The sequence below is a fragment of the Schistocerca nitens genome, chromosome 5 (genome assembly GCF_023898315.1).
Source record: "Schistocerca nitens isolate TAMUIC-IGC-003100 chromosome 5, iqSchNite1.1, whole genome shotgun sequence".
In the NCBI taxonomy this organism is placed as follows: domain Eukaryota; kingdom Metazoa; phylum Arthropoda; class Insecta; order Orthoptera; family Acrididae; genus Schistocerca; species Schistocerca nitens.
Window position 1 is genome coordinate 641,669,023 of NC_064618.1, and position 26,372 is coordinate 641,695,394.

Sequence of the window (26,372 nt, forward strand, 5' to 3'; positions counted from 1 at the left end):
ATTCACAAATTTTTCTAAGGGGAGGTTTCACCATTTACGCTTCGAGTGGGCTCATGAACTAATTGTTCAAAATAATTTTCTGAGAAAGCATCAGTACAATTTCGGATAACGTTTTATGCCTGCCGCCGGCTTTAAACGTATATTTTTTCCAGCATATCAAAGGTAGAGCTGGTTATTTCTGTATTCTAGAAGGGTCCTCGATAATTGTAGGCCTGACGCCAATTTGTTGCTGAGTTGTTGAACGTTTTTTATGTTCGCACATTATGACGTGTTTAGAGAATGAAAATCCCCTCTTCAGCGATCAATGTCGTTTCCGTAAATAGTGGTCTTGCGAAACACAGTTTGCCCTCTTCGTCCATGAAATACAGTGTGCTGTAGACATAGCCAGATATGCTGATGCTGTATTACTTTACAGGGGGGTGGATAAAAATTTGAAAACACCAAACACACAATACATTACTTTGTCCAATACGGTGTAGGAAGACCGTTGACATTCGAAACAGTTTCCAGTTGTCTCTGAACGGATGAATTCAGGTCTTGTATGGTTTTCAAGGGAATCTCATATCATTTCTCCTACAAAATAGTGGCAAGATCTGGTAAAGATGATGGAGATGGATAGCGGTCAGACACCATTCTATCCAAAGTAGACGACAATGGCTCAATAATATTGAGTTCTGGTGACTGTGATGGTCAGATTAGATGCGACAATTCATCCTCGTGCTCCAAAACGAGTCCTGGACGATGTGAGCTGTGTGTACCGGGGCTGTCGTCTTGGAATACATCATTATCATTAGCGAAAAACATTGTACCATGTGATGGACATGATAAGCCAAAATATAATCCTTGGCAGGAAAGTGAACCCTCAGGGTAAACATGTGGCCCATGGAATACCATGATATGGCTGCCCAAATCCTCACAGACTTCTTGGGACTTAAGCTTGGTCAGAAGTTGTGAAAGATAGTATCCACTCTCTCATTTCAGCTAAGCTGTTGTCAGATTAATATTCATATTTTAGGGCATGATCTCGGTGGTCCCCAGTACTACATTTGGTACGTGTCGTTTGTGACTTTTTACATAAGGAAACTGTGGGTAGAATGTTCACATAACTGCATGTGTATTCTGTAGAGAACTTGTACCTGAGGGGCCATAGTGGAGGCGACAGAAAACAGGGAGAAAGATGGATTGCAGGCCATAAATGTTGTGTCCAGTGACCTGGCTGTGCAAGTGATTCAGGGAAGCAGTGCTCTGTCAATTGTACCTGCAGAACTGGCCCAGGCGAAAGACTTTCATGAATGTGGCCAGTTGGAGGAAGAAGCCACTTTCATGAAAGTGGGTGGAGGAAGAAGCCACTTAAAAGAGACTGCTTTAATCTGAGGTTTTGTGCAAACGGCGGGACGGTCATAAAGCTACAAGCATTCTCATGTTAGAAGCTGGTATGGTATGAACAGGACGGTTGGTGCACGTAATTAGTGGAGGCCAGACTGTAACTTCCCTGATGCGAGGAAGCCGTCAGGTTCCTTTAGCGAGCGACAAAAACATATATTTGATGGGCACGACTGTATGGGAAGCTTAACAGCCATCTTTCAGAAACTAGAAATGGTCAGCCTGTAAAGATCAGATCTCTCCGTAAATGAGGGACTGTGGCCACGTCTAGGTAGACGTTTTTTGCTGAAACATGGCCATGCTTACCGTGAGAACGACGTCTCCGTAGTCTAAAATCTTCTTTTTTCAGACCAGAGACATTCTGAGTCGCTGATTGGCTCTCCTCAGGGTGTGCAAAGCAAAGTCTTGCTTTCCCAGCTTGGGAACCCCAGTGTGTGTCTGAATTGCCTACCAGGCCAGCAGAACAGTCAAGAGGGGAGATTAAATGAGTGGAGGATAATTCGACTGGTTTGTAGAAAGTGGAGGCGAGTTTGTTCTGCTAATTCGGCTCCCATATCGAGGCTTGGTGGAAAGCGATAGTGATTCTTTGCCTTTTTCATCTTCTGGTCGTCACCTGGTGGAGAATTTCAGGTATTTCCCTAGTGATAGACTTGTGGTCTGCAAATGATTCAAATGGCTCTGAGCACTATGGGACTTAACTTCTGAGGTCATCAGTCCCCTAGAACTTATAACTACTTAAACCTAACTAACCTAAGGACATCACAAACATCCATGCTCGAGGCAGGATTCGAACCTGCGACCGTAGCGGTCTGTGGTCTGCAACTTTTGGTGGACTAAGAGCAAGTGACAGTTTCCAAGTCTACCGGCAATGGCCCTGCATATCATCTCGGTCATATTGTGTGTCACGGAGGTGAACTTATTCGTTCTGAGTCGGCTGTCTGACGTTTAACAACTCCAGCACGCGCCATCGTGCCTATGGGTCAAATTGGTTGGCCAGACCAACGAAGGGGTGCATATGTCACTGAAATCTGCCGGGATTTCCGGGCTATGATAGGGAAGGTTCCCGCGTTCTAAAAATCGGAACACCACTCCGCGTAGTTTGCAGATTTTCGTGGACGCATTCTCGCCCACAGCGTGCCGTTTTCTGCTGCCGCCTGAATCAAGGTGAAAGGGTAAAGTATTGCTGCACCGGCGTAGTGTAGTTAAATAATAGTCACAGCTCCCTGTTCTCCGTGAACGATAGTTTGTGGTGTACCTGGTCGTAGCTGATTCAATTTGAACAGAATTCGGCCTCACAGTGGATTCATGTAAACAAAGTCTGATTGAATTGTAAAAGGGATTAATTCAGGTGAGAATTTGTATAGTTTCCACCCGAATGAATGCTTTACCAATCAAGCACCATTCCTTTTCTGATTTATGTTTGTCATTTTTTTGTAAGATTTATCAGATCGATTGTAGTTATAAAAGGATGAATAAAAACTTGTTATTATTTTTGTACATTTAAATACGCCACTGTTCTGTCACACTCCTCCAATAATTCACTGTTTTTATTGTATTGTGGTGATATATGGATACACCAGCAATTCAAAATGCAGTCGTACTAAATTAGTTAGTTTGATGATTAATTTGAGTACTGAAACTGACCGCAGACATAGGCAACAAAGTGCCATGAGTAAATTAACTAATCTCATACATAAAAATTAAGAGTGTATCTCACGCTTTGAAGACTGTTGAGAAGATAATACTTTTCTTTATGTAAAGATAATAACATTTAGCATCACTTGGACATATATTTGTGATTAAACCAAGCGACCCCTTGCATTTGGACATAGTTTTCCTATAATGGGCATTTTCATCACTGAATTCTAGCTCGCCCTGCAATTCACAGCTTATGAAGCTCCCTTCATGTTGTTTTGGTGCGAAAAGGTTTCGCGATTGCGACATTCAGTTCTCCAGTGACTTCTGCAACTGTCGTCCTCTTATTTTTTGGTGTCAATCCTCTTCAATGACCGTCTGTCACGACCACTCAACACAACCTTTCGTCCGTATTGTGACAGCGGATGATGTTTCCGCTTTCCCTTTATGCGGTATAAATCTTCAATACAGTGCTTTTTCAAACACCAAATACTTCGGCTTCGTTGGTTATGGAAGTACCAACAATTTGGCCACGTCCTAATTCCGTTAGTTCGGACATAATGCACGCGCAGCTACATGGAATAATGTTCTGAGCACAACTGCACCTTGCAACGTGAGGACATTGTACAAGTGCCGTTCGTGGTCAAAATACAACAGCAAGAGCTAGGACCACTTTCTCATTTTCGCTACTGTGAAACAACTGTTCTACTTAACAAGTGTCAGTAGGAGATTCCAATGGCAGAAGACTGTAGTGAAATGCAGAAAGATAAAAATTGGTGAAGGGATTGGCAATAGCCCCTGAAAGTAAATAAATGTAACATATTGCGCATAAATAGGTGGAGAGACCCATAACATGTTTGCTAACAGTGTCAATGAGTATGGGAGGTCAGATTGACCAGTTTAAATGTTCACCCCGTGCGGCTGTTAGTATCCACTACATTATACTCTTGGCACAGCGATTTCCGAACGGTGTTCCACACTTCCACACCATCGTCTTGTAACAAAGCTAAAATCTTGAGGAGTATCTTCGAAAATACGAGGGGCGTTTAGAAAATAATGCAACACATAATTTTTTCTCGGGAAATTACTGGAGGCAATGCCTGCCCAGTAGTGTGATCAGCCTGTCACCACGATAATGAAGCGTGTGCAAAATACTCACAGTACGTTAATAGGAGGGAGGTTCAATAATAAATGCAACCCTTTTTCTCGGCCAGTTTCGCTTGAACAAGTGCAGAACTTGCTGTGGGCCATTGTGGAATATTTCCGCTTCAGCCCTATAATTCCGCGAATTTCCGATAGGTAGCATTCAAAATGGCGTCTGTAAAGGAGGTACGTTCCAAGCACAGAGCTGTCACTGAGTTTCTTTTGACGGAAAGCCAGAGCATCGCAGATGTTCATAGGCGCTTGCAGAATGTCAACGGAGACCCGGCACTAAACAAAAGCACGTTGAGTCATTGTGAGAGACATCTGTCATCATAGCAACAAGGTCGCGCAAACCTGTTTGTTATTCCGCGTTCCAGTCTGCCGCACACAGCTGTGACTCCTGTAACGCTGCCGGCCGCGGTGGCCGAGCGGTTCTGGGCGCTTCAGTCCGGACTGAAGCGCCCAGAACCGCGCGACTGCTACGGTCACAGGTTCGAATCCTGCCTCGGGCATGGATGTGTGTGATGTTCTTAGGTTAGTTAGGTTTAAGTAGTTCTAAGTTCTAGGGAACTGATGACCTCAGATGTCAAGTCCCATAGTGCTCAGAGCCATTTCATTTTCCTGCAATGTTGGAACGCGCGGACACTGTCATTCACGGTGATTGCCGGGTTACAATGAAGTACCTCTCTGTTCGTAGGGCTGACACACTCGTCCACCAGTAGGGGTACTCAAAGATGTGTGCCCCCTGGATTCTTCGCCGCCTAACAGAAGACCATAAAGAACAACGAAGGCCCATCTGTGTGGAATTGCTTGCGCGTTACGAGGATGATTATGACAATTTTTTTGTCGACCATCACAGGCGAAGAAACAAGGATTTGTCACTTCTAACCGGAAACAAAACGGCAACCCATGGAGTGGCGCAACACCACTTCTCCTCTGAAGAAAGCGTTTAAAACCGCACCTTCAGCCGGTAAAGTCTTCCCGGCCTCTGTTTGATAACACCTCCTCCCCCTCATGGTGCAACGATCAACTCGGAAGTGTATTGTGCTACCCTCAGGAAAATGAAAAAAACCACATTAGCATGTGCGACGTCACAAAAATGCAAACGAACTTATCCTATTCCACGGTTTTTTAGGTTAGAGGGTCTCAGGGAACCACAGAAGGGACGTCCGTCTAAACGTGCGCAGGTAAAACACAGTAAGCTAGTTGTAGAAACGATTGGTATTGTAGTTGTAAATTGTCGTAGCTGTGTTGGGAGACAACCAGAGCTCCAAGCCATAATAGAAAGCACTGAAGCTCAAATTGTTGTAGGTACAGAGAGCTGGCTAAAGCCGGAAATAAGTTCAGCCGACATTTTTTCAAACGATCTAACAGTGTTAAGAAAGGATAGATTAGTTGGTGGTGGAGTATTTATTGCTGTCAGAGGTAGTTTGCCTTGTAGCGAAATTGAAGTAGATAGTTCGTGTGAAATAGTACAGGTAGAGGTTATACCTGACAATCGGACTAAACTATTAATTGGATCGTTTTACCGACCCCTCGACTCAGAAGATATAGTTGCTGTGTGACGAATACAGGGATTAGCGACCACAAGGCAGTAGCTGCTAGGCTGAGTACAGTAATGCCTACAACCATCAAAAAGAAACGCAAAGTATATCTATTTAAAAAAGCTGATAAAAATGCTCTGAACGCTATCTTAAGAGACAGTCTTCACTCCTTCCAATCTGATCATGTAAGCGTAGAAAAGTTGTGGAATGATTTCTTAGAGATAGTATCGACAGCAATTGAGAGATATATACCACATAAATTAATAAGTGATTGTACTGATCCCCCTTGGTACACAAAACGGGCCAGATCTCTGTTGCAGAAGCAACGAAAAAAGCACGCCAAATTTAAAAGAACGCCAAATCCTCAAGACTGGCAAAACTTTGCAGAAGTTCGAAATATAGCGGACACTTCAGTGCGAGATGCTTTCAGTAATTTCCACAACGAAATTCTGTCTCGAAATCTGGCAGGAAACCCAAAGAGATTCTGGTCATACATAAAGCACACTCGTGGCAAGACGCATGCAATACCTTCACTGCGCGATAGCAACGGTGAAGTCTGATGACAGTGCCACTAAAGCATAGTTATTAAACACGGTTTTCCGAAACTCCTTCACCAAAGAACACGAAGTAAATATGCCTGAATCCCAATCACGAACAACTGCCAAGATGAGAAACATAGAAATTGATATCATCGGTGTCGCAAAGCAGCTTAAATCAATAAAGGCAAGGCCTCCGGTCCAGATTGTATACCAATCAGATTCCTCTCAGCGAATGCTCATAAAATAGCTCCATATTTAGCAATTATATACAACCGCTCGCTCACAGAAAGATCCGTACCTAAAGACTGGAAAATTCTTTAAGTCACACCCGTACCCAAAAAGGGAAGTAAGAGTAACCCGTTGAATTACAGGTCCATATGACTAACGTCGATTTGCAGTAGGGTTTTGGAACATATACTGTATTCGAACATTATGAAGTACCTCGAAAAAAAACGATTTATTGACACATAGCACGGATTCAGATAATACCGTTTTTGCGAAACACAACTAGCTCTTTATACTCATGAAGTAATGAGTGCTATCGACAATGGATGTCAAATTGATTCTATATTTTTAGATTTCCGGAAGGCGTACGACACCGTTTCTAACAAGCGTCTTCTAACCAAACTGCGTACCTATGGATTAACGCCTCAGTTTTGCGACTTGATTCGTGATTTCCTGTCAGAAAGGTCACAGTTCGTAGTAATAGACTGAAAGTCATCGAGTAAAACAGAAGTAATACCCGGCGTTCCCCAAGGAAGTGTTATAGGTCCTCTATTGTTCCTGATCTATATTAGCGACGTGGGAGAAGATCTCAGTAGCCGTTTTAGGTTGTTTGCAGATGATGCTGTCATTTACCGTCCTGTAAAGTCATCATATGACCAAAATGAATTGCAAAATGATTGAGATATCTGTATGGTGCGAAAAGTGGCCAGTGACCCCGAATAAAGAAAAGTGTAAAGTTATTCAAATGAGTACTAAAAGAAATCAGCTAAATTTCGATTACGCGATAAGTCATACAAATCTAAAGGCTGTAAATTTAGCTAAATACTTAGGGATTACAATTACAAATATCCTAAATTGGAACGATCACATAGATAATGTTGTGGATAGAGCAAACAAAAGACTGGGATTCTTTGGCAGAACACTTAGAAGGTGCAACAGATCTACTAAAGATACTGCTTACACCACGCTTGTCCGCCCTATGCTGGAGTATTGCTGTGCTGTGTGAGATCCGCATCAGATGGGACTGACGGATGACATCGAAAAAGTACAAAGAATGGCAGCTCGTTTTGTATCATCGCGAAATAGGGGAGATAGTGCCACAGACATGACACGTGACTTGAAGTGTCAATCATTAATACAAAGGCGTTTTTCGTTGCGACGGGATCTTGTCATGAATTTTCAATCACCAGTTTTCTCCTCCGATTGCGAAAACATTCTGATGGCACCCACCTACATATGGAGAAATGATCATCACGATAAAATAAGGGAAATCAGGGATTGCACAGAAAAATTTAAGTGCTCGTTTTTTCTCGCGCGCCGTTCGATATTGGAACGGTAGATAGACAGCTTGAAGGTTGTTCATTGAACCCTCTGCCGGGCACTTTATTGTGAATAGCAGAGTAATCACGTAGATGTAGATGTAGACAATGCAAGGCGTCATACAAGCCTGCGAACCCGAAAGAAGCTCCAAACACTTCATTGGACTGTTCTTCCTCATGCACATACAGCCCCAATCTCGCACTTTCCGATTACCATCTGTTTGGCCCACCCAAGGATGCACTTCGCGGCAAGCGGTACATGGATGACAAGCTTATTGATGCAGTAAGGCTTTGGTTCCTACGTCGACCAGCACAGTATTACCACGCGGACGACACTCAGGCCCTCCTAACAAGGTGGCGTAAGGCTGTCGCACTGAAAGGAGTTTATGTTCAAAAATAGAATTTTGTGGCTAAAAGAGTGGGGAATAATATGGGTATTGGAATAAAGAATAAAACCAATTTGCTTTCAGAAAAAAATGTGTTGCATTACTTACTGAATGCCCCTCGTATATTAGTGGCTAGAGCAATATTTGAGCAACAGAATCCAAACGAAACTAACACCGCGTATGCCCCAGGAAAGCGTACTAGGTTAGATTAGATTAGATTAAATTTACTTTCATTCCAATTGATCCGTAGTGAGGAGGTCCTTCAGGATGTAGAACGTGTCAGAAAAACAATAATGCATGACAAATATTTTCAAGTCAAACAAATAAGCTAATATACCATTCGACAGGTCCAAAGTGGAATGATCGTCATTTTTTAAATGAACACTAGATGAAAAAATCATTTTACAAACACTAATGCACTGAATTTAAAATAAAAAAGTTTTTTATTTATTTATAAGGTAATGAACGTGTAATACAACTACCATAATACTTATTTACAATGAACACATTCCAGAATGAGATTTTCACTCTGCAGCAGAGTGTGCGCTGATATGAAACTTCCTGGCAGATTAAAACTGTGTGCCGGACCGAGACTCGAACTCGGGGCCTTTGCCTTTCGCAGACAACTGCTCTACCAGGAGTGCTATTTCTGCAAGTTTCGCAGGAGAGCTTCTGTAAAGATTGGAGGGTAGGTGACGAGTTACTGGCAGAAGTAAAGCTGTGAGGTCGGGGCGTGAGTCGTGCTTGGGTAGCTCAGTTGGTAGAGCACTTGCCCGCGCAATGCAAAGGTCCCGAGTTCGATTCTAGGTCCGGCACACAGTTTTAATCTGCTAAAAAGTTTCAAGGAACACATTGATGCACTGAAATGGTGCAGAAGTTAGATTGTACTCACACACACACACTCAAACTTATTTGCGATGAACACATTACTGCACGGAAATTGTGCAGGAGTTATATAGTACTTATATGTGTTGCATGTTCAGTTGGTTCTACTGAGAAATTCATCAGTGGAGTAGAAGGAGTTGGCCACCAATAAATCCTTTAGGCTTCTCTTAAACTGGATCTCTAATATTTCGAATAAACGTGAATGATAAGTAAGTTAAGATCGGCAGAACTGTATGATTGTTTGCTCGCAGTGCTTAAGTGTCCACGAGAGTGTGGGACGTTGGATTACCGTAAGGAACTGCAGAAAGACTTGGACAAATTTTTCGCTTGGTGTAACGAAAGGCCGGCCGCGGTGGTCTCGCGGTTCTAGGCGCGCAGTCCGGAACCGTGCGACTGCTACGGTCGCAGGTTCGAATCCTGCCTCGGGCATGGATGTGTGTGATGTCCTTAGGTTAGTTAGGTTTAAGTAGTTCTAAGTTCTAGGGGACTAATGACCACAGCAGTTGAGTCCCATAGTGCTCAGAGCCATTTGAACCATTTTTTGTAACGAAAGGCATCTCCTTTGAATGTAGAGATGTAAGATATTGAATGTAACAAAGAGAAAGAACCTGGTCATATCTAAGTGCAACATCAGTGTTGACGCCTTGAACACGTCAAAACCTATAACATTATATGAAATAAGGTTTTTTTCTTTAGCGTTTGTCCCGTCTCTTGGGAGGGCCCACTGAATGGATTCGCTGTCCTCATTTTGTTCGCTCGTGGGCTGTGTTTGGATGAAGGTTAACGGCCTTCAGTTCGCTGTACAGAGTGTCGGCTCATCGCCGTGATGGTCGTGCGTTGGTTCTTCTTCCCATGACTTCCACTGTGTATGCTGCCTTTGTAATACACTGGCGTCCAAGTAAAGCAACAAACTGCTATTTCCCCGTCCTGTGTCTAATTCACTATATAATCACCCAAACTGTCACCAGATGTCGTTAAGGTCGCGTTCTTCACGGAAGATGACATTTCGATCAACGGGAAACCACGTCAGGACACCTATCAAGCGAGGTAGTGTTTGCAGAGTAGTCTCACATCCACAGTCGCTGTGTACATAGTCAAAGACAGTGCTGTGTGGTACAGAGAAGATGCCTACAGACTCTCTGCTACGGAGGACTATAGGAAGACTGGAAGCAGGATAGTCGCAAACTGATGTCGTCCGACGGCTTAATGTGAATCGTTCTGTTGTTTCTCGGATGAGGCGACAGTTTATAGACACCGAAACTGTATCCCAGATACCAGGACAGGGCTGACCAGGCGTGAAATCACAATAGGGGATCATTATTTGGCTGTAAGGGCACGACGGTACCGCCTTAGTACTGCACTGCAACTGGCATCTGACCTCGCAGCATCCCCTGGAAGTGTTGGATCGAGACAAAAGGTGTACAGAAGGCTTCATCAGAGTGTCCGTTATTTTGGGAGACCTGCTGTCTGTTTACCTCTGGCGTGTCTTCACAGAAGGGACTCTCTAGAGTGCAGTGATCAGCATTCCACTTGAATGGTCGCAGAGTGGGCCACTGTCGTTTTCACAGATGAGTCCCAATTTGATGTGGATAGTGATTCTCGACGTATTCGCATGTGTAGGGAGCGTAGAACACAATTTTTGGATCCAAACACTGTGGAAAGAGACAGATATCGAGGAGGGTCCCTAATGGTGTGGGCATGGATAATGTTGACCACTCGAACACCTATTCATGAAACTGTACACGTGAATCACCAAGATTTAACTACTTTCAGGTACCCTGAGGAGATCGTGTTGCGATGTGCTGTGGGCCCAGACTTCGTACTGATGGACGATAATGCTCGACCTCTTAGAGCACAGGTACTTGATGTTTTTTTTTAAACGGAAGACATTGTACGAATGGCGTGACCTGCTCTCTCTCCAGATTTGAGTCCCATAGAGCACGTTGGGGATGCACTAGAGAGACGGGTTGCATTAGGTCAGCATCCACCAACTAGTCTCCAACACTTGTGTGCAGCTCTGCAATAAGAATGGGCGTTATTGCCTCAACATGAGATTGATGACATCATTCACAGCATTTTCCGTCGTTGTCAGGCCTGTATTAGTGCCAGAGGTGGTCATAACCCATACTGAGCGCATTAACCAGTTGCCATAATGTGTGTGCAAGTGGCAGTTGATTACGTTCTCTGTTCTTTATTTTGTTTCTACTTTACTATTACCTCTTCACTCTGTTTTATGGCAAAATAAACGCAACCTTGCAAAATTTCCGTTAGTTGCTTTAATTCTGGACACCAGTGTAATATCGTCCTCTGCATGTAGCGCATGTCCAAACCACCGCAGATGGCTTTCTCACATTTTCTTCTGGATTGGTGCGACCGTCAAAACGTTTCCTCGTAATGCCGTTCGAAACATGATCCAGTCGAGTGATGCAATCTGTCCATCTATGCATTTTAGTCTCCATAACCCCTAGTCGTCGTTGTGCCTCTGTTTTAGCTGGCCATCACTCGATGCTGTAGAGAGCAATTGGACAGATGACAGTCTGGTAGATCTTTGACTGCACACGATCTTTAATTCGACTATGGCAGGTGATGTGTGTTGTCACTCGCCGCTTCATCCAACGGCCTGCATACTTGCGTTGACCTTGTTAGCAAGCTGGCCATCGCTGGAGACTGTAGAACCTAGACACTTACATTTCGTTACTCGTGGTAGATCTTACCTGTCAACGTTGAAGATGTCAAGTTCTTGAGGATCTGATGTCATGTACTCAGTTTTCTTTTCGTTGGGCATATTGCACGAGTAGGTCATTCCACTGTTGAGTTTGGTAATGGAGATCAAACTTGTTGTCCGAAGGCAGAATAACATCATCGGCACAGAGAAGTGTCGTAATCCAGGTCTGATGTAACAGTCTCCATCACAAGAATGAAATGCAGTGGTGATAAGGCCGAGCCTTGGCGAACACCTTATGTGATGCGAAAGTCACTGGATCTCCTGCTCCTCGGTTCAACACACAGAAGCCGCACTCAGTTAACAAGGTACTCTAAAATGTCATGTTCTCGAAGCGCTAACCAGGTATTTTTCAACCAGCAGCCATGCGGCATGGATTGTGTCAGTGGCAAAATGAAATGTCGTGTGGCTAGGGCCTCCCGTCGGGTAGACCAGTCGCCTGGTGCAAGTCTTTTGAGTTGACGCCACTTCGGTGACTTTCGCGTCAATGGAGATAAAATGATGATGAGGTGATACAATTTTTCACAAATCTGCCCTGGTTCCTTGGGATTTAGGATATTTACGAATACTTTTGTCTAGAATGTGTTCCAAGATCTTCATCACGTGGGTTAGTAATCGCATCGGGCGGTAATTACAACATTCAGCAGAGCTTCCTTCCTTTTTGAAGATTGCTACAGCGATGCTCCTCTGCCAGTGTGCTGGTACTCTAGTCTGACGATCAGGTTGAAAAAATCTGTTAGCCAGGCTGCCGCCTTCCACTGTCGAGAACACCACAATTCTGCTGCAAAGTTATTGCGGCCATTGGCTTTGGCTCTCTTCATATCCTTCAGATCAGTTTCGCATTCTGCAGCGTTGATTTTCTTGACTGGTCCTTCAACAGCTGACATGGTTGGTGTCAATCAATGGGGAAATTTCTCATTCGAAATTGTCTCAAGTGACTACGCCAACATTCCATTGCTTTCTTCCAGTCGTTTTTCGATGTTTTGATTTGACTAGGCGATAAATGTACGTTCTCCTTCGTGTGTGTCAAGTTTTGTATAGAGATCTGAGAACTTGTCTGTTTTTGTGACTGCAACGACCTTCTCCGCCTCTCTACAGGCTTTTTTGTAGGCGTTCCAACAGAATAGTGTTTTATCTGTGAGAAACTCGTGGAACAATTTTTTCTTCTTGTGTACATCATCCTTGTGGCTTCGTTAGCAGAGATTTGCAATTTAGTCCAGCTGTCTTCGACTGTGGTAATTGGGGCTGTCGTATCATCCGACATGGTATGAAATGGAATGATCTTGTAAAATCAGTATAAAAATGGTTCAAATGGCTCTGAGCACTATGGGACTTAACATCTATGGTCATCAGTCCCCTAGAACTTAGAACTACTTAAACCTAACTAACATAAAGACATCACACAACACCCAGTCATCACGAGGCAGAGAAAATCCCTGACCCCGCCGGGAATCGAACCCGGGAACCCGGGCGCGGGAAGCGAGAACGCTACCGTACGACCACGAGCTGCGGACAAATCAGTATAAGAGAAGGCGACTGGAAGACAGATTTTTACGAAAATGTAATGTATTTGTGATGAAAATGTTATAAAAAACGCCAGTGTGACTAATTATGTCTGCAAGATGGTGTGTCATGACCAATTATGTCTGCAAGAGGGTGTGTTAATCGATGCAGGTTATTTGCAGTTATCATTATTGTTCCAGCAATTAAAATTTTTGTGTTCTCGCTGTATCCTCATATATATTTTTTCTATTGATTACTTGTTATCAATTTTGATATTTTAAAAATAGTTTTTATGTATCAATGATAAATTTGAAAACAATTTCGTTTATTCTGTGTAAAACCTATAACACGACATTTCTAATATCATTATAAAATATGATCTATCAGCAAAAATAAACTACACTAAACTACAAATTGAGGTGTAGGGAATAGGTATCCTGTACTGACTTTTTCCAGATTGCACAGTAAAATGTAACCCCTGTGAAATCACTCTACCAATAGCAAGCAAGACCACTACAATTGTATGTAACATACATTGGTCCTGGCAGTCAGTCAGCTGTGACGATGAATTTGATGTATATCTTCGAAAACTCGAATTTTAATTCAGTCGGGACGCAGGCTGTACAATGGGCAAATTTTGTTTGTAGTGAGCACTTTTCATTTCAAGAAGGTTCAAATGGCTCTAAGCACTATGGGACTTAACATCTGAGGTCATCAGTCCCCTAGACTTAGAACTACTTAAACCTAACTAACCTAAGGACATCACACACATCCACACCCAAGGCAGGATTCGAACCTGCTACTGTAGCAGCAGCGCGGTTCCGGACTGAAGCGCCTAGAACTGCTCGGCCACAGCAGCCGGCCAAGAACGTTCGTCTGCTACCCGGCGTCTAGTAGATGCCTGGTCAGGACTAACAGCAGTGTTGTGAATTTGACGTTTGTTGCAGGTTTGATCAGGGGGGGCCATGTTGTCAGCTAGTCCACAACGCGTCCGCCAGTTGGCGGCAGTGCTGAGCAGAGGTCGCGCCACGGTGGCGGCTGCAGCAACAACAGGTGCTCCGCACGGTGCGACGGAGGAGTGGCTGAGAGCACGGCCCTTCGAGGAGATACCAGGGCCCAAAGCGCTGCCCATCATCGGCAATGCGTGGCGGTTTCTGCTGCCCACAGGTAGGTCCGAAGGGAGGATTCTCTGTGCTGCGCGAATATTCTCCCCATTTGTTTACTACCCTGTCTCCTTCATTCCACGTTTTAAACAAAATCTCCACTACAGGTGTGGTTAAAAGACGTGTGGAGCCACAGCACAGATGAACTGTGGCGCCCCTAAAACAATCTTTTCTCATTTTTTGAAAATACACTCCTGGAAATGGAAAAAAGAACACATTGACACCGGTGTGTCAGACCCACCATACTTGCTCCGGACACTGCGAGAGGGCTGTACAAGCAATGATCACACGCACGGCACAGCGGACACACCAGGAACTCCGGTGTTGGCTGTCGAATGACGCTAGCTGCGCAGCATTTGTGCACCGCCGCCGTCAGTGTCAGCCAGTTTGTCGTGGCATACGGAGCTCCATCGCAGTCTTTAACACTGGTAGCATGCCGCGACAGCGTGGACGTGAACCGTATGTGCAGTTGACGGACTTTGAGCGAGGGCGTATAGTGGGCATGCGGGAGGCCGGCTGGACGTACCGCCGAATTGCTCAACACGTGGGGCGTGAGGTCTCCACAGTACATCGATGTTGTCGCCAGTGGTCGGCGGAAGGTGCACGTGCCCGTCGACCTGGGACCGGACCGCAGCGACGCACGGATGCACGCCAAGACCGTAGGATCCTACGCAGTGCCGTAGGGGACCGCACCGCCACTTCCCAGCAAATTAGGGACACTGTTGCTCCTGGGGTATCGGCGAGGACCATTCGCAACCGTCTCCATGAAGCTGGGCTACGGTCCCGCACACCGTTAGGCCGTCTTCCGCTCACGCCCCAACATCGTGCAGCCCGCCTCCAGTGGTGTCGCGACAGGCGTGAATGGAGGGACGAATGGAGACGTGTCGTCTTCAGCGATGAGAGTCGCTTCTGCCTTGGTGCCAATGATGGTCGTATGCGTGTTTGGCGCCGTGCAGGTGAGCGCCACAATCAGGACTGCATACGACCGAGGCACACAGGGCCAACACCCGGCATCATGGTGTGGGGAGCGATCTCCTACACTGGCCGTACACCACTGGTGATCGTCGAGGGGACACTGAATAGTGCACGGTACATCCAAACCGTCATCGAAACCATCGTTCTACCATTCCTAGACCGGCAAGGGAACTTGCTGTTCCAACAGGACAATGCACGTCCGCATGTATCCCGTGCCACCCAACGTGCTCTAGAAGGTGTAAGTCAACTACCCTGGCCAGCAAGATCTCCGGATCTGTCCCCCATTGAGCATGTTTGGGACTGGATGAAGCGTCGTCTCACGCGGTCTGCACGTCCAGCACGAACGCTGGTCCAACTGAGGCGCCAGGTGGAAATGGCATGGCAAGCCGTTCCACAGGACTACATCCAGCATCTCTACGATCGTCTCCATGGGAGAATAGCAGCCTGCATTGCTGCGAAAGGTGGATATACACTGTAGTAGTGCCGACATTGTGCATGCTCTGTTGCCTGTGTCTATGTGCCTGTGGTTCTGTCAGTGTGATCATGTGATGTATCTGACCCCAGGAATGTGTCAATAAAGTTTCCCCTTACTGGGACAATGAATTCACGGTGTTCTTATTTCAATTTCCAGGAGTGTATATTGTTTTAGTTCTGTATAAAATGTGACAGTAAAATTTAATAACAATTTATTTTACTGATGTAACCAATAAAAAAGGGTAAAACTGTCATCAAATTAATGGTTTGAAAACCACAGTGTTTCAGTCGGCATGGTCCTACTAGAGATGGTATGCCCTCATCTTCCATCAGTCTTCGAAGTGACTCATTCAGCCAATTACAAGGCGACCTACAGTTGAAGATGAACTCCGAACCACGGTAAAGCTTGGAATTTATCATATTAACAAAGATTGCCCGAAGGAAAAGAAGTGATAAGCGTTGCATACAAATCCTAGAACTGACTGGAAATTGAACTTCCGAATATTGCAGTCTGATGCTTTAGCACTGAGGCTCTCCATCACACGATTGCGATAAAAGCTTTTCGGCCACTATCTACTTAGGCAATGTGCATACTGAAACGTACCAAGCGATCAGGAGGTTCTCGTTTTCGCCAAATCAGAAGGATAAGGTAACCATTGTTCTAGGTTGCAAGCTAGCCTATGGAGGTGGTAGTTCTCCGTTTGCCAAACGACTAAAAAGTCGTAACCACCATACCCAAGAGGTGCCACATTTATCAACAGCGCAAGGAAATCGGACATTAAGCCGTGGTCCCCGTGTGGATCACCCCTAAGTTGGCTAACTAGACATAAATTAATTTAATTACTTCAAACACAGAACAAAATAAATGATGTCGTATGAAATGAGAATGGGTGTCGTTAAAAAATTAATAACAAGGACCTATGGTATCACAAAGAGATTTATTAACTAATATCAAGGCCCAAAGCGAATAAACATATAAATAAGAACTTCAACTGCATAACATTTCATTAACACAAACTCATGTTTGTTGGCAATAGACTTGGTGAACCTAACTGGAATTTACGTGTAAATGAGACTGGGTGCTGTGAGTGGAAGGATGCCAATCTAGGCAAGCACACTCTGCTGTATCGTTCCACTGGTTGGTCTCTCGTGTCAAGATACAGTTAAGAAAGTTGCAGGATTCTCGAACATATTCTCAGTTCGAATATAATGAATTTCCATGAGACAGAGAAGTTGCTGTCCATGCATGAGCACGGCTCTAGAAAGCATCGCTCCTGCGAAACACAACTCGCCCTTTTTCCACATGATATCTTACGAACCATGGATGAAGGGTATCAGACGGCTGCCATATTCCTTGGCTTCCTGAAAGCGTTTGACTCGGTGCCCCACTGCAGACTCCTAACTAAGGTACGAGCATATGGGATTGGTTCACAAATATGTGAGTGGCTCGAAGACTTCTTAAGTAATGGAACCCAGTACGTTGTCCTCGATGGTGAGTATTCATCGGAGGTGAGGGTAACATCTGGAGTGACCCAGGGAAGTGTAGTAGGTCCGCTGTTGTTTTCTATCTACATAAATGATCTTTTCGATAGGGTGGATAGCAATGTGCGGCTGTTTGCTGATGATGCTGTGGTGCACGGGAAGGTGTCGTCGTTGAGTGACTGTAGGAGGATACAAGATTTGTGATTGGTGTAAAGAATAGCATCTAACTCTAAATATAGATAAATGTAAATTAATGCAGATGAATAGGAAAAAGAATCCCGTAATGTTTGGATACTCCATTAGTAGTGTAGCGCTTGACACAGTCACGTCGATTAAATATTTGGGCGTAACACTGCAGAGCGATATGAAGTGGGACAAGCATGTAATGGCAGTAGTGGGGAAGGCGGATAATCGTCTTCGGTTCATTGGTAGAATTTTGGGAAGATGTGGTTCATCTGTACAGGAGACCGTTTATAAAACACTAATACGACCTATTCTTGAGTACTGCTCGAGCGTTTGGGATCCCTATCAGGTCGGATTGAGGGAGGACATGGAAGCAATTCAGAGGCGGGCTGCTAGATTTGTTACTGGTAGGTTTGATCATCACGCGAGTGTTACGGAAATGCTTCAGAAACTCGGGTGGGAATCTCTGGAGGAAAGGAGGCGTTCTTTTCGTGAATCGCTACTGAGGAAATTTAGAGAACCAGCATTTGAGGCTGACTGCAGTACAATTTTACTGCCGCCAATATACATTTCGCGGAAAGACCACAAAGATAAGATAAGAGAGATTAGGGGTCGTACAGAGGCATATAGGCAGTCATTTTTCCCTCGTTCTGTTTGGGAGTGGAACAGGGAGAGAAGATGCTAGTTGTGGTACAAGGTACCCTCCGCCACGCACCGTATGGTGGATTGCGGAGTATGTATGTAGATGTAGAAGCTTGCAATGGACACTGGGAGTGACTATTGCGAGTACAAGGCTGCTATGAAAAAAGATGGTCGTGAAAACGATTGATAGGCTTCTGAATTTGCCGGAGCTGTGCAACGTTACTGATATAGCCGGTGAGAGACGAGATGGTGTCGCCTGCCTGCTGGGGCTGCCAAAGCGTCGTACTGCAGGAGATGACCCCACGTCCGCCGTTGATTGCCCCACGTCTGCAAAAATATAAAGTTTCGCACAAGTGTCCGGACATCTTCTCTCCATATAAACAGAACAGGTCTAGTAACTGTACTACGTGACGGTCGAGAAGCAAGTCGGCCTCTCCCTTTTGCTCGAAACCTTCCGAAAAACAGCCGTTACCCCCTGTGTTCTTGAATGAACCTATCATGGCCTAGCAGTGGTTACCGTACCAATCATGTTTTCTAGCAAGCAGCTCCGATCTTCCTCACCCAATCACTGCAGTGCAGTGCACATTCTGCTCTCCGGAAAAGTGACACACAATGCCTGGAGGTCCTGCAGCCATACCCACGGCACGTTCATAGCAATGGTTCACTGACAAATACGCTCTCATTTGCCGAGACGATAGTTAGCATAGCCTTCAGCTACATTTGCTACGACCTAGCAAGGCGCCGTATTCAATTGATATTGAGATTCTATTAATGTATCATCAAGAGCGATGTTCTACAAATGCGGATTAAAGTTAAGTATTCCAGAAGCTACGTACTTTTCTTTATAGCATTCATTACGTATCCTGTTTCAGACCTCACGCCAGCCTGCGTGAGTTTAAGCGCGTGCCTTTCGGCTTCCTCTCATTGTGTCCAGGCTGTCTTGTCTAGACACAACACTTTCTACTGAAAACAAGCTCCGTCTCGCCCATAAAACGATTTAGTGGGCGCCGTTTTGGCGGGGCGCGGCGGCATCTAAGAAACGCGACATCCCGACGAATTCGTCGTCCCGTCTCACAGAGTACGTTGTTCTTGTAATAAACACATTAGCCGGGCGCCAGCCCGACGCCGCTTTACCTGGACCCGCACATGTGATAAGCAGACCAGACTCCACACCACGGCCGGCCGAAGTGGCCGTGCGGTTAAAGGCGCTGCAGTCTGGAACCGCAAGGCCGCTACGGTCGCAGGTTCGAATCCTGTCTCGGGCATGGATGTTTGTGATGTCCTTAGGTTAGTTAGGTTTAACTAGTTCTAAGTTCTAGGGGCCTAATGACCTCAGCAGTTGAGTCCCATAGTGCTCAGAGCCATTGGAACCAATCCACACCACGTCCCCTCGCTAATAAAGCGGTTATGCCGGCGCCAGGATGTCCAGCGCCGCCAGTTTCTAAGGAAATGTCATTTCGCGTTCAGCCACGGCGTTCCCACCCACTTGCTTGGCCGCTAGCGGAAAAAGGGCGGCCGCCAGAATGGCGACCCATAAACCACTGTCCTGCCAGGCCCACGGCCCGTTTCGATGACTCCAAAGGAATCCGCGAACTGGCTTGCTGTTCGGGGAAAGTTCTAAGGCTGCCCCAAATGCAATGGTCACCTCCAGTGTCCAAAAATATGTCTCTGTAGCCGAGTTTAATTCTACTACTGCTACTCAAGTCATGCAAGTACTGCGAGATCAACCAGTGGTTTACCCTCACCCTAATAGTCCATAAGATTGGTCTCAATCAGGGGAAATTTAGATACACCAAAGGCGAATGAAATTGTTGGATAATCACCGAAACAAAATGAAAGGCGAAGTGCCTGACGGATATTACCACAGCAGTGGCCTGCTCGAATGGCACTGCTGGCTTTCAAGGTGTTTATCATCGATTGAGTTACTGGCAAGCAGAACTGAAAGTCGTCTCACGTTTCAGGCGCTGACTTGTGCCAGATTCGATAGTGATTACAGCTTATTTTGCAGAGTGAAATGTATTATGTTATAAACTTCCTTTGTTTAGACCTCGGCCGGCCTGTGTGGCCGAGCGGTTGTAGGCGCTTCAGTCTGGCACCGCATGACCGATATGGTCGCAGGTTCGAATCCTGCCTCGGGCATGGATGTGTGTGATGTCCTTAGGATAGTTAGGTTTAAGTAGTTCTAAGTTCTAGGAGACTGATGGCCTCAGATGTTAAGTCCCATAGGGCTCAGAGCCATTTGAACCATTTTTTTAGACCTCTCAGTAAAAAAAAGTTTTGTGTCACAGTACATAGGACGGTGTCATAGAAAAAGTTGCGAGCTATTAGTTGGAGAGACTGGTGGACGTTATGCTTAACAGTGGCAGCTGCAAAGCCAATACTGTTGCATTCAGCAAAGAAGATCTAAAGGTGTAAAACAATACAGTATGTTCGTATGCCCCTGGAAAATGCTTTGAAACGTGCTACACAACCCGACTGTAAAGGCTCACCGCCGGCCGCAGTGGCCGAGCGGTTCTAGGCGCTTCAGTCTGGAAATGCGCGACCGCTAGGGTCGCAGGTTCGAATCCTGCCTCGAGCATGGATGTGTGCGTGGTCCTTAGGTTAGTTAGGTTAAAGTAGTTCTAAGTTCTAGGGCACTGATGACCTCAGATGTTAAGTCCCATAGTGCTCAGAGTAATTTGAGCCATTTTTTAAAGGCTCACCGCCTGAAAGATACTCGAAGCAGAACCGCAGAAACTGTCCTATGTGAGCTACATTATCACTAACCTTCATCCAAATTAATTCGTATTGCTTTACTGTTTCGCTTGGCAGCCCACATCGTTCGGTTGTGGATATAACAAAAGATGCATTTGTAGGTGATCTTTCTTAACAAGTAAAGCAAAAATTGTCTATCGACAATATGATGGTGCAAGTTAGTAATATGTAAATATAACTATTTTTCTATTTTTTATACGGTTATGGGAATTGATATAGTAAAATTACGGCCAATGTGATCTGTAAACATTCGAAAGTAAATGTTTTAAAATTTTCTCGGTAAATTGCACCTGTTCAAACAAATCTCGGGCTGCAACCTGCCGTCGTTAACGACACTGCGCGATATTTCGACTGTGCATCTGCGAGTGAGCCACAGATGATCCATCGAAGACTGTCGTAGACGCCCCCCTTCAGCAATTTACGAGGGGTGATCAGTAACTAATGCAATAAATTTTTTCTTGAAAGCAGGTTGGTTTCATTCGGGATTCCAATACACCATATTATTCCCCACTCTTTTGACTACAAAACAATGTTTTTTAACATAATATCCGTTCAGTACGACGGCCTTGCGTCGCCTTATTGGGAAGGCCTGTATGCCCACGTGGTAACACTCTACTGGCCGACGTCGAAACCAACGTCTAGCTGCATCAACAAGCTCCCCATCATCCACGTACTGCTTGCAGCAGAGTGCACTTTTATTGGATCATTTGGACTTAACAGACGGAAGTCGAAAGGTGGGATGGTTCAAATGGTTCAAATGGCTCTGAACACTATGGGACTTAACATCTATGGTCATCAGTCCCCTAGAACTTAGAACTACTTAAACCTAACTAACCTAAGGACATCACACAACACCCAGTCATCACTAGGCAGAGAAAATTCCTGACCCTGCCGGGAATCGAACCCGGGAACCCGGGCGTGGGAAGCGAGAACGCTACCGCACGACCACGAGCTGCGGACTCGAAAGGTGGGAGATCCGGCCTATAGAGTGGATGAGGAAGAACAGTCCAATGAAGTTTTATGAGCTCCTCTCGGGTGCTTAGACTTGTCTGAGGCCTTGCATTGCGGTGGAGGAGCAGAAGTTCGTTTGCGTTTTTGTGGCGACGAACTCGCTGGAGTTGTTTCTTCTGTTCCCTGAGGGTAGCACTACACACTTCAGAGTTGACCGTTGCACCATGAAGAAGGACACCCAATAGAACAGTCCCTTTCGAGGCCCGGAAGAGCGGCTGAGGGTGCATCGTTTAACTTTATCTTCGGAGGAAAGGTGGTGTGGCACCACTCCATGGATCGACGTTTTGTTTTCAGTTCGAAGTAATGAGCCCATGTTCCGACACGTGAGACGATGTTCGAGAAAACGTTGTCACGCGCAAGCAGTTCTGCATAGGTGATCCTTCGTTGTTATTTTCGGGCTTCTGTTAGGCGGCGAGGAACCGAGTGGGCACATACCTTTGAGTGCCACTAGTGGTGGACGAGTGTTCAAAATGGTTCAAATGGCCCTGAGCACTATGGGATTTAACTTCTGTGATCATCAGTCCCCTAGAACTTAGAAATACTTAAACCTAACTGACCTAAGGACATCACAAACATCCATGCCCGAGGCAGGATTCGAACCTGCGACCGTAGCGGTCCTGCGGTTCCAGGCTGTAGCGCCTAGAACCGCTCGGCAAACCCGGCCGGCTGGACGAGTGTGTCAGCACTATTAACAGAGACATCCAGCTGGGCAGCGAGGTGTTTGGTGGTGATCCGTCCGTCACCTCGAATGAGAGTCTTCGCACGTTCCAATATTGCAGGAACCGCAGCTGTGTACGGCCAGCCACCACGCGGGATGTTGCAATGACGATAGGCGTCTCGCCCAACGACTCATCGTGCTTTTGTTCACTGCCAGGTCTCCGTGACCATTCTGCAAGCGCCTATGAATATTTGCGATCCTCTGATTTTCCGCCTAAAGAAACTCAGTGACAGCTCTGTGCTTGGAACGCACCTCCATTGCAGACGCTATTTTGAAGGCTAATATAGCGCCGGCACCTATTGGAACTTCATGAAACTATAGGAGCTGAAGCTCCACAATTTTTAACCGAAACTGGCGCAGGGAAAGATTTGCTTCATTACTTGAAACTTCCGGGCAAATTAAAACTGTGTGCCGTACCGAGACTCGAACTCGGGACCTTAGTCTTTTGCGGCCAAGTGCTCTACCAACTGAGCTACCGACCCACGATCACGCCCCGTCCTCACGGCCTTACTTCTGCCAGCACCTCGTCTCCTACCTTCCAAACTTTACAGAAGCTCTCCTGCGAACCTTGCAGAACTAGCACTCCTGAAAGAGAGGATATTGCGGAGACATGGCTAAGTCACAGCCTGGGAGATGTTTCCAGAATGAGATTTTCACTCCTCAGTATCCTTTCTTTCAGGAGTGCTAGTCCTACAAGGTTCGCAAGCGAGCTTCTGTAAAGTTTGGAAGGTAGGAGAGGAGGTATTGGCAGAAGTAAAGCTGTGAAGACGCGGCTCTGAGTCGTGGTTCGGTAGCTCAGTTGGTAGAGCACTTGCCCCCGAAAGGCAAAGGTCCCGAGTTCGAGTATCGGCCCGGCACACAGTTTTAATCTTCCAGGAAGTTTCATATCAGCGCTCACTCCACTGTAGAGTGAAAATCTTGTTCTATTGCATTACTTATGGGACGCCCCTCGTATTACCGCGCTGTGACTATTCCGCATATACATCATTATCGTGGTGACCGGCTGACCACACCATCGGCAGGCAATGTCTCCAGTGGTGGAATTGTGGAGCTCGCTGTCTTCAGTGTTTCCCTTCGCCGCTGCCATCGGTATACTCTGTCTTCCATTACAGAAAATGTGGATGGTCTTTTCGCAAGGTTTATTTAACTGGTAGCCACTGTCACGTGTCATGAGATTTTCCGGTAGGAGTATTTGCAAAGATTCTTTTTATAATGAAGTCTCAAAAAGGTGTAGCTGTGAACAAAATTATTGTTTTATTGTACTCCGTTGAATGTGTGGTGGAGATACAATTTGCGGCACTAGCAGACTTGCTTGGTTTCAAAAGGCGAACGCCGCGTTGATGCTCAGTGTAGCGTTCTTCCAGGGCGCGCGTGGTCTGACCTGTATAAACCATAACACGTTGGCAATATATTCTGTAAATTCCAGCCTTTCGCAACAACAACGTCCTTCACTGATCGAGCCGGCCCCTGTGACCCAGCGGTTCTAGGCGCTTCAGTCCGGAACCGCGCTGCTACTGCGGTCGCAGGTGTGAATCCTGCCTTGGGCATGGATGTGTGTGATGCCCTTAGGTTAGTTAGGGTTAAGTAGTTCTAAGTCTAGGGGACTGATGACATCAGATGTTAAGTCCCATAGTGCTTAGAGCCATTTGAACCATTTTTTTTTTCACTGATCGAGAAGGTCTGCAGTCTTAGATGGAGGGCGGAAAAACTCTTTCACCTGAAATTTACGGAGGATTCGTGCTATATTAAACCCAATGTTGCCGCAGAGGAAAGAAAAGCTAGCCATTTTGCCTGCATGTTTTCCTCTCTATCCACTTCCCACTTCTTGGTTTTAACTGATAGTGCCCTGTTAATCTCTTAGAGGGAATATCCATTGTCCCTGAACACGGTTTTTTGATTGCCGAGGTCTTTAGGCAAACTATCTGGATCTGAGACTATGTGAGCTCTGTGTAAAAGTTTTCATTAGTTATCTGATATGGTCATCTATTCTTCGGTAGTCTTCTGTAACATCACAATTCAAAAACTTCTTTTCCTTTTTAGTTTATACTCATTATCGTCCACATGTTACTTCTATATAAATTAATGACTTGATTTTAACACACACCATGACGAAAACGTGAACTACCCAGAAACATGGTCGAACTCAGTGTGACTTTGTACACGTACACAACTTTGCTGGATACGTGAATGATTGGAGTAGCAATTGTCTATGACAGATATAACGACTACCAGAGTGCATATGCGTTGTTCCTGTTTAGTGTTGTTACCAGGTCTGATAGGGGCATGAATAGCGTCGGATGTTGAGTGATCGTTATGAAGGACACTGAGATTTCGTGTACTTTTGTGAGGCAGCATCATCAGCACCTCACAGAGTTTTCCAAGGGGCGTCATGGAGGATCTCCATTTGGCCGACCGGTCGCTTCGTGTAATATCGAGATTTGTGGGGCATCTGGATGTAACAGTGATCCGATGTTGGACTGCATGGGAACGAGAGGACAGCCTTACTCGTTATCAAGGTTCAGGTCGACCACATCTGACCACCATATGGGAGCATCGCCGAATTGCGCATCAAGTACCCTGTAACCACTTCACATCCACGCCTGCCGCCCGAGAACAAGTAAAAGAGTCCGCGCAGCATTCTTGTCACCCCGCACCATTGGGCCTAACAAGCCGCAGGCGGACAAGGGAACCATCGTCGCATGCGTAAGCTGGCGTTAACACCTGAATGGAAACAGCTGCGTTTAGAGTGGTGCCGCGACCGCGAAGCATAGAGTACTGAAGTGTAGTGCCGCATTGTGTTCAGTGATGAATCGCGGTCCTGCACTACCCTGGGTGACAATCGTCGGGAGTGTGGAGGCGACCTGGGGACAGGTCCAATTTTTCCAATGTTTTGGAGAGGTGCAGGAGTGTTATACCCGGCGTCATGGTGAGGGGAGCTATCTGGTATGATTTTGGGTCATGGCTAGTAGTGATAGAGGGTACCCCGGCGCCACAATGGTACATCACGGACATCCTCCATCCTCATGTGTTACCTCTCAGGCGCCGGCCGTGGTGGACGAGCGGTTCTAGGCGCTACAGTCTGGAGCCGCACGACCGCTACGGTCGCAGGTTCGAATCCTGCCTCTGGCATGGATGTGTGTGATGTCCTTAGGTTGGTTAGGTTTAAGTAGTTCTAAGTTCTAGGGGACTGATGACCTCAGAAGTTCAGTCCTATAGTGCTCAGAGTCATTTGAACCTCTCAGGCGACAGTATTGTGGACCTATTTTCCAATAGGACAATGCTTGTCCATACACACACACACACACACACACACACACACACACACACACACACAGAGCACGTGTCTGTAAGAACTTTGTGACTGATGATGCATGGGACTACCTTGGATTTGAATTCTGCCCCAGTGCCAGTACCAGGTATATTGAGGGTCGGTTACAACAGTTGTAGACCAGCTTGCCTCAGGGGAAGATACAATGGCTTTGTGACACATTTTCCAACCGAACCAGTGCATGTATACAGGGTAGAGGGGTGTAACGTTGCACTGATGAATGGGCTCATATCGCCAAGTTTTTTGAAAATTTTGAAACGTCCCCTTTGGAAAATTAAAATTACAGTGCTGGTAAACTTCTACGTTATTTGATTTTCAAACACCTGAGCAAAACTCAACATACTCAGACATTTCTCTC

The 26,372-nt window shown here is 45.7% G+C and overlaps 1 protein-coding gene across 3 annotated transcripts in view; it reads left to right on the forward strand.

Moving 5' to 3' along the window:
• Positions 1 to 26,372, forward strand: part of LOC126259450 (probable cytochrome P450 301a1, mitochondrial) — a 301,288-nt gene that overhangs the window by 101,497 nt on the left and 173,419 nt on the right. For all 3 annotated transcript variants that reach the window (XM_049956269.1, XM_049956271.1, XM_049956270.1), the window contains exon 2: positions 14,232 to 14,451. In XM_049956269.1, coding sequence (XP_049812226.1) covers positions 14,250 to 14,451 — 202 coding nt within the window. In that variant the 5' untranslated portion in view covers positions 14,232 to 14,249. The remainder of the gene's footprint in view (positions 1 to 14,231; positions 14,452 to 26,372) is intronic.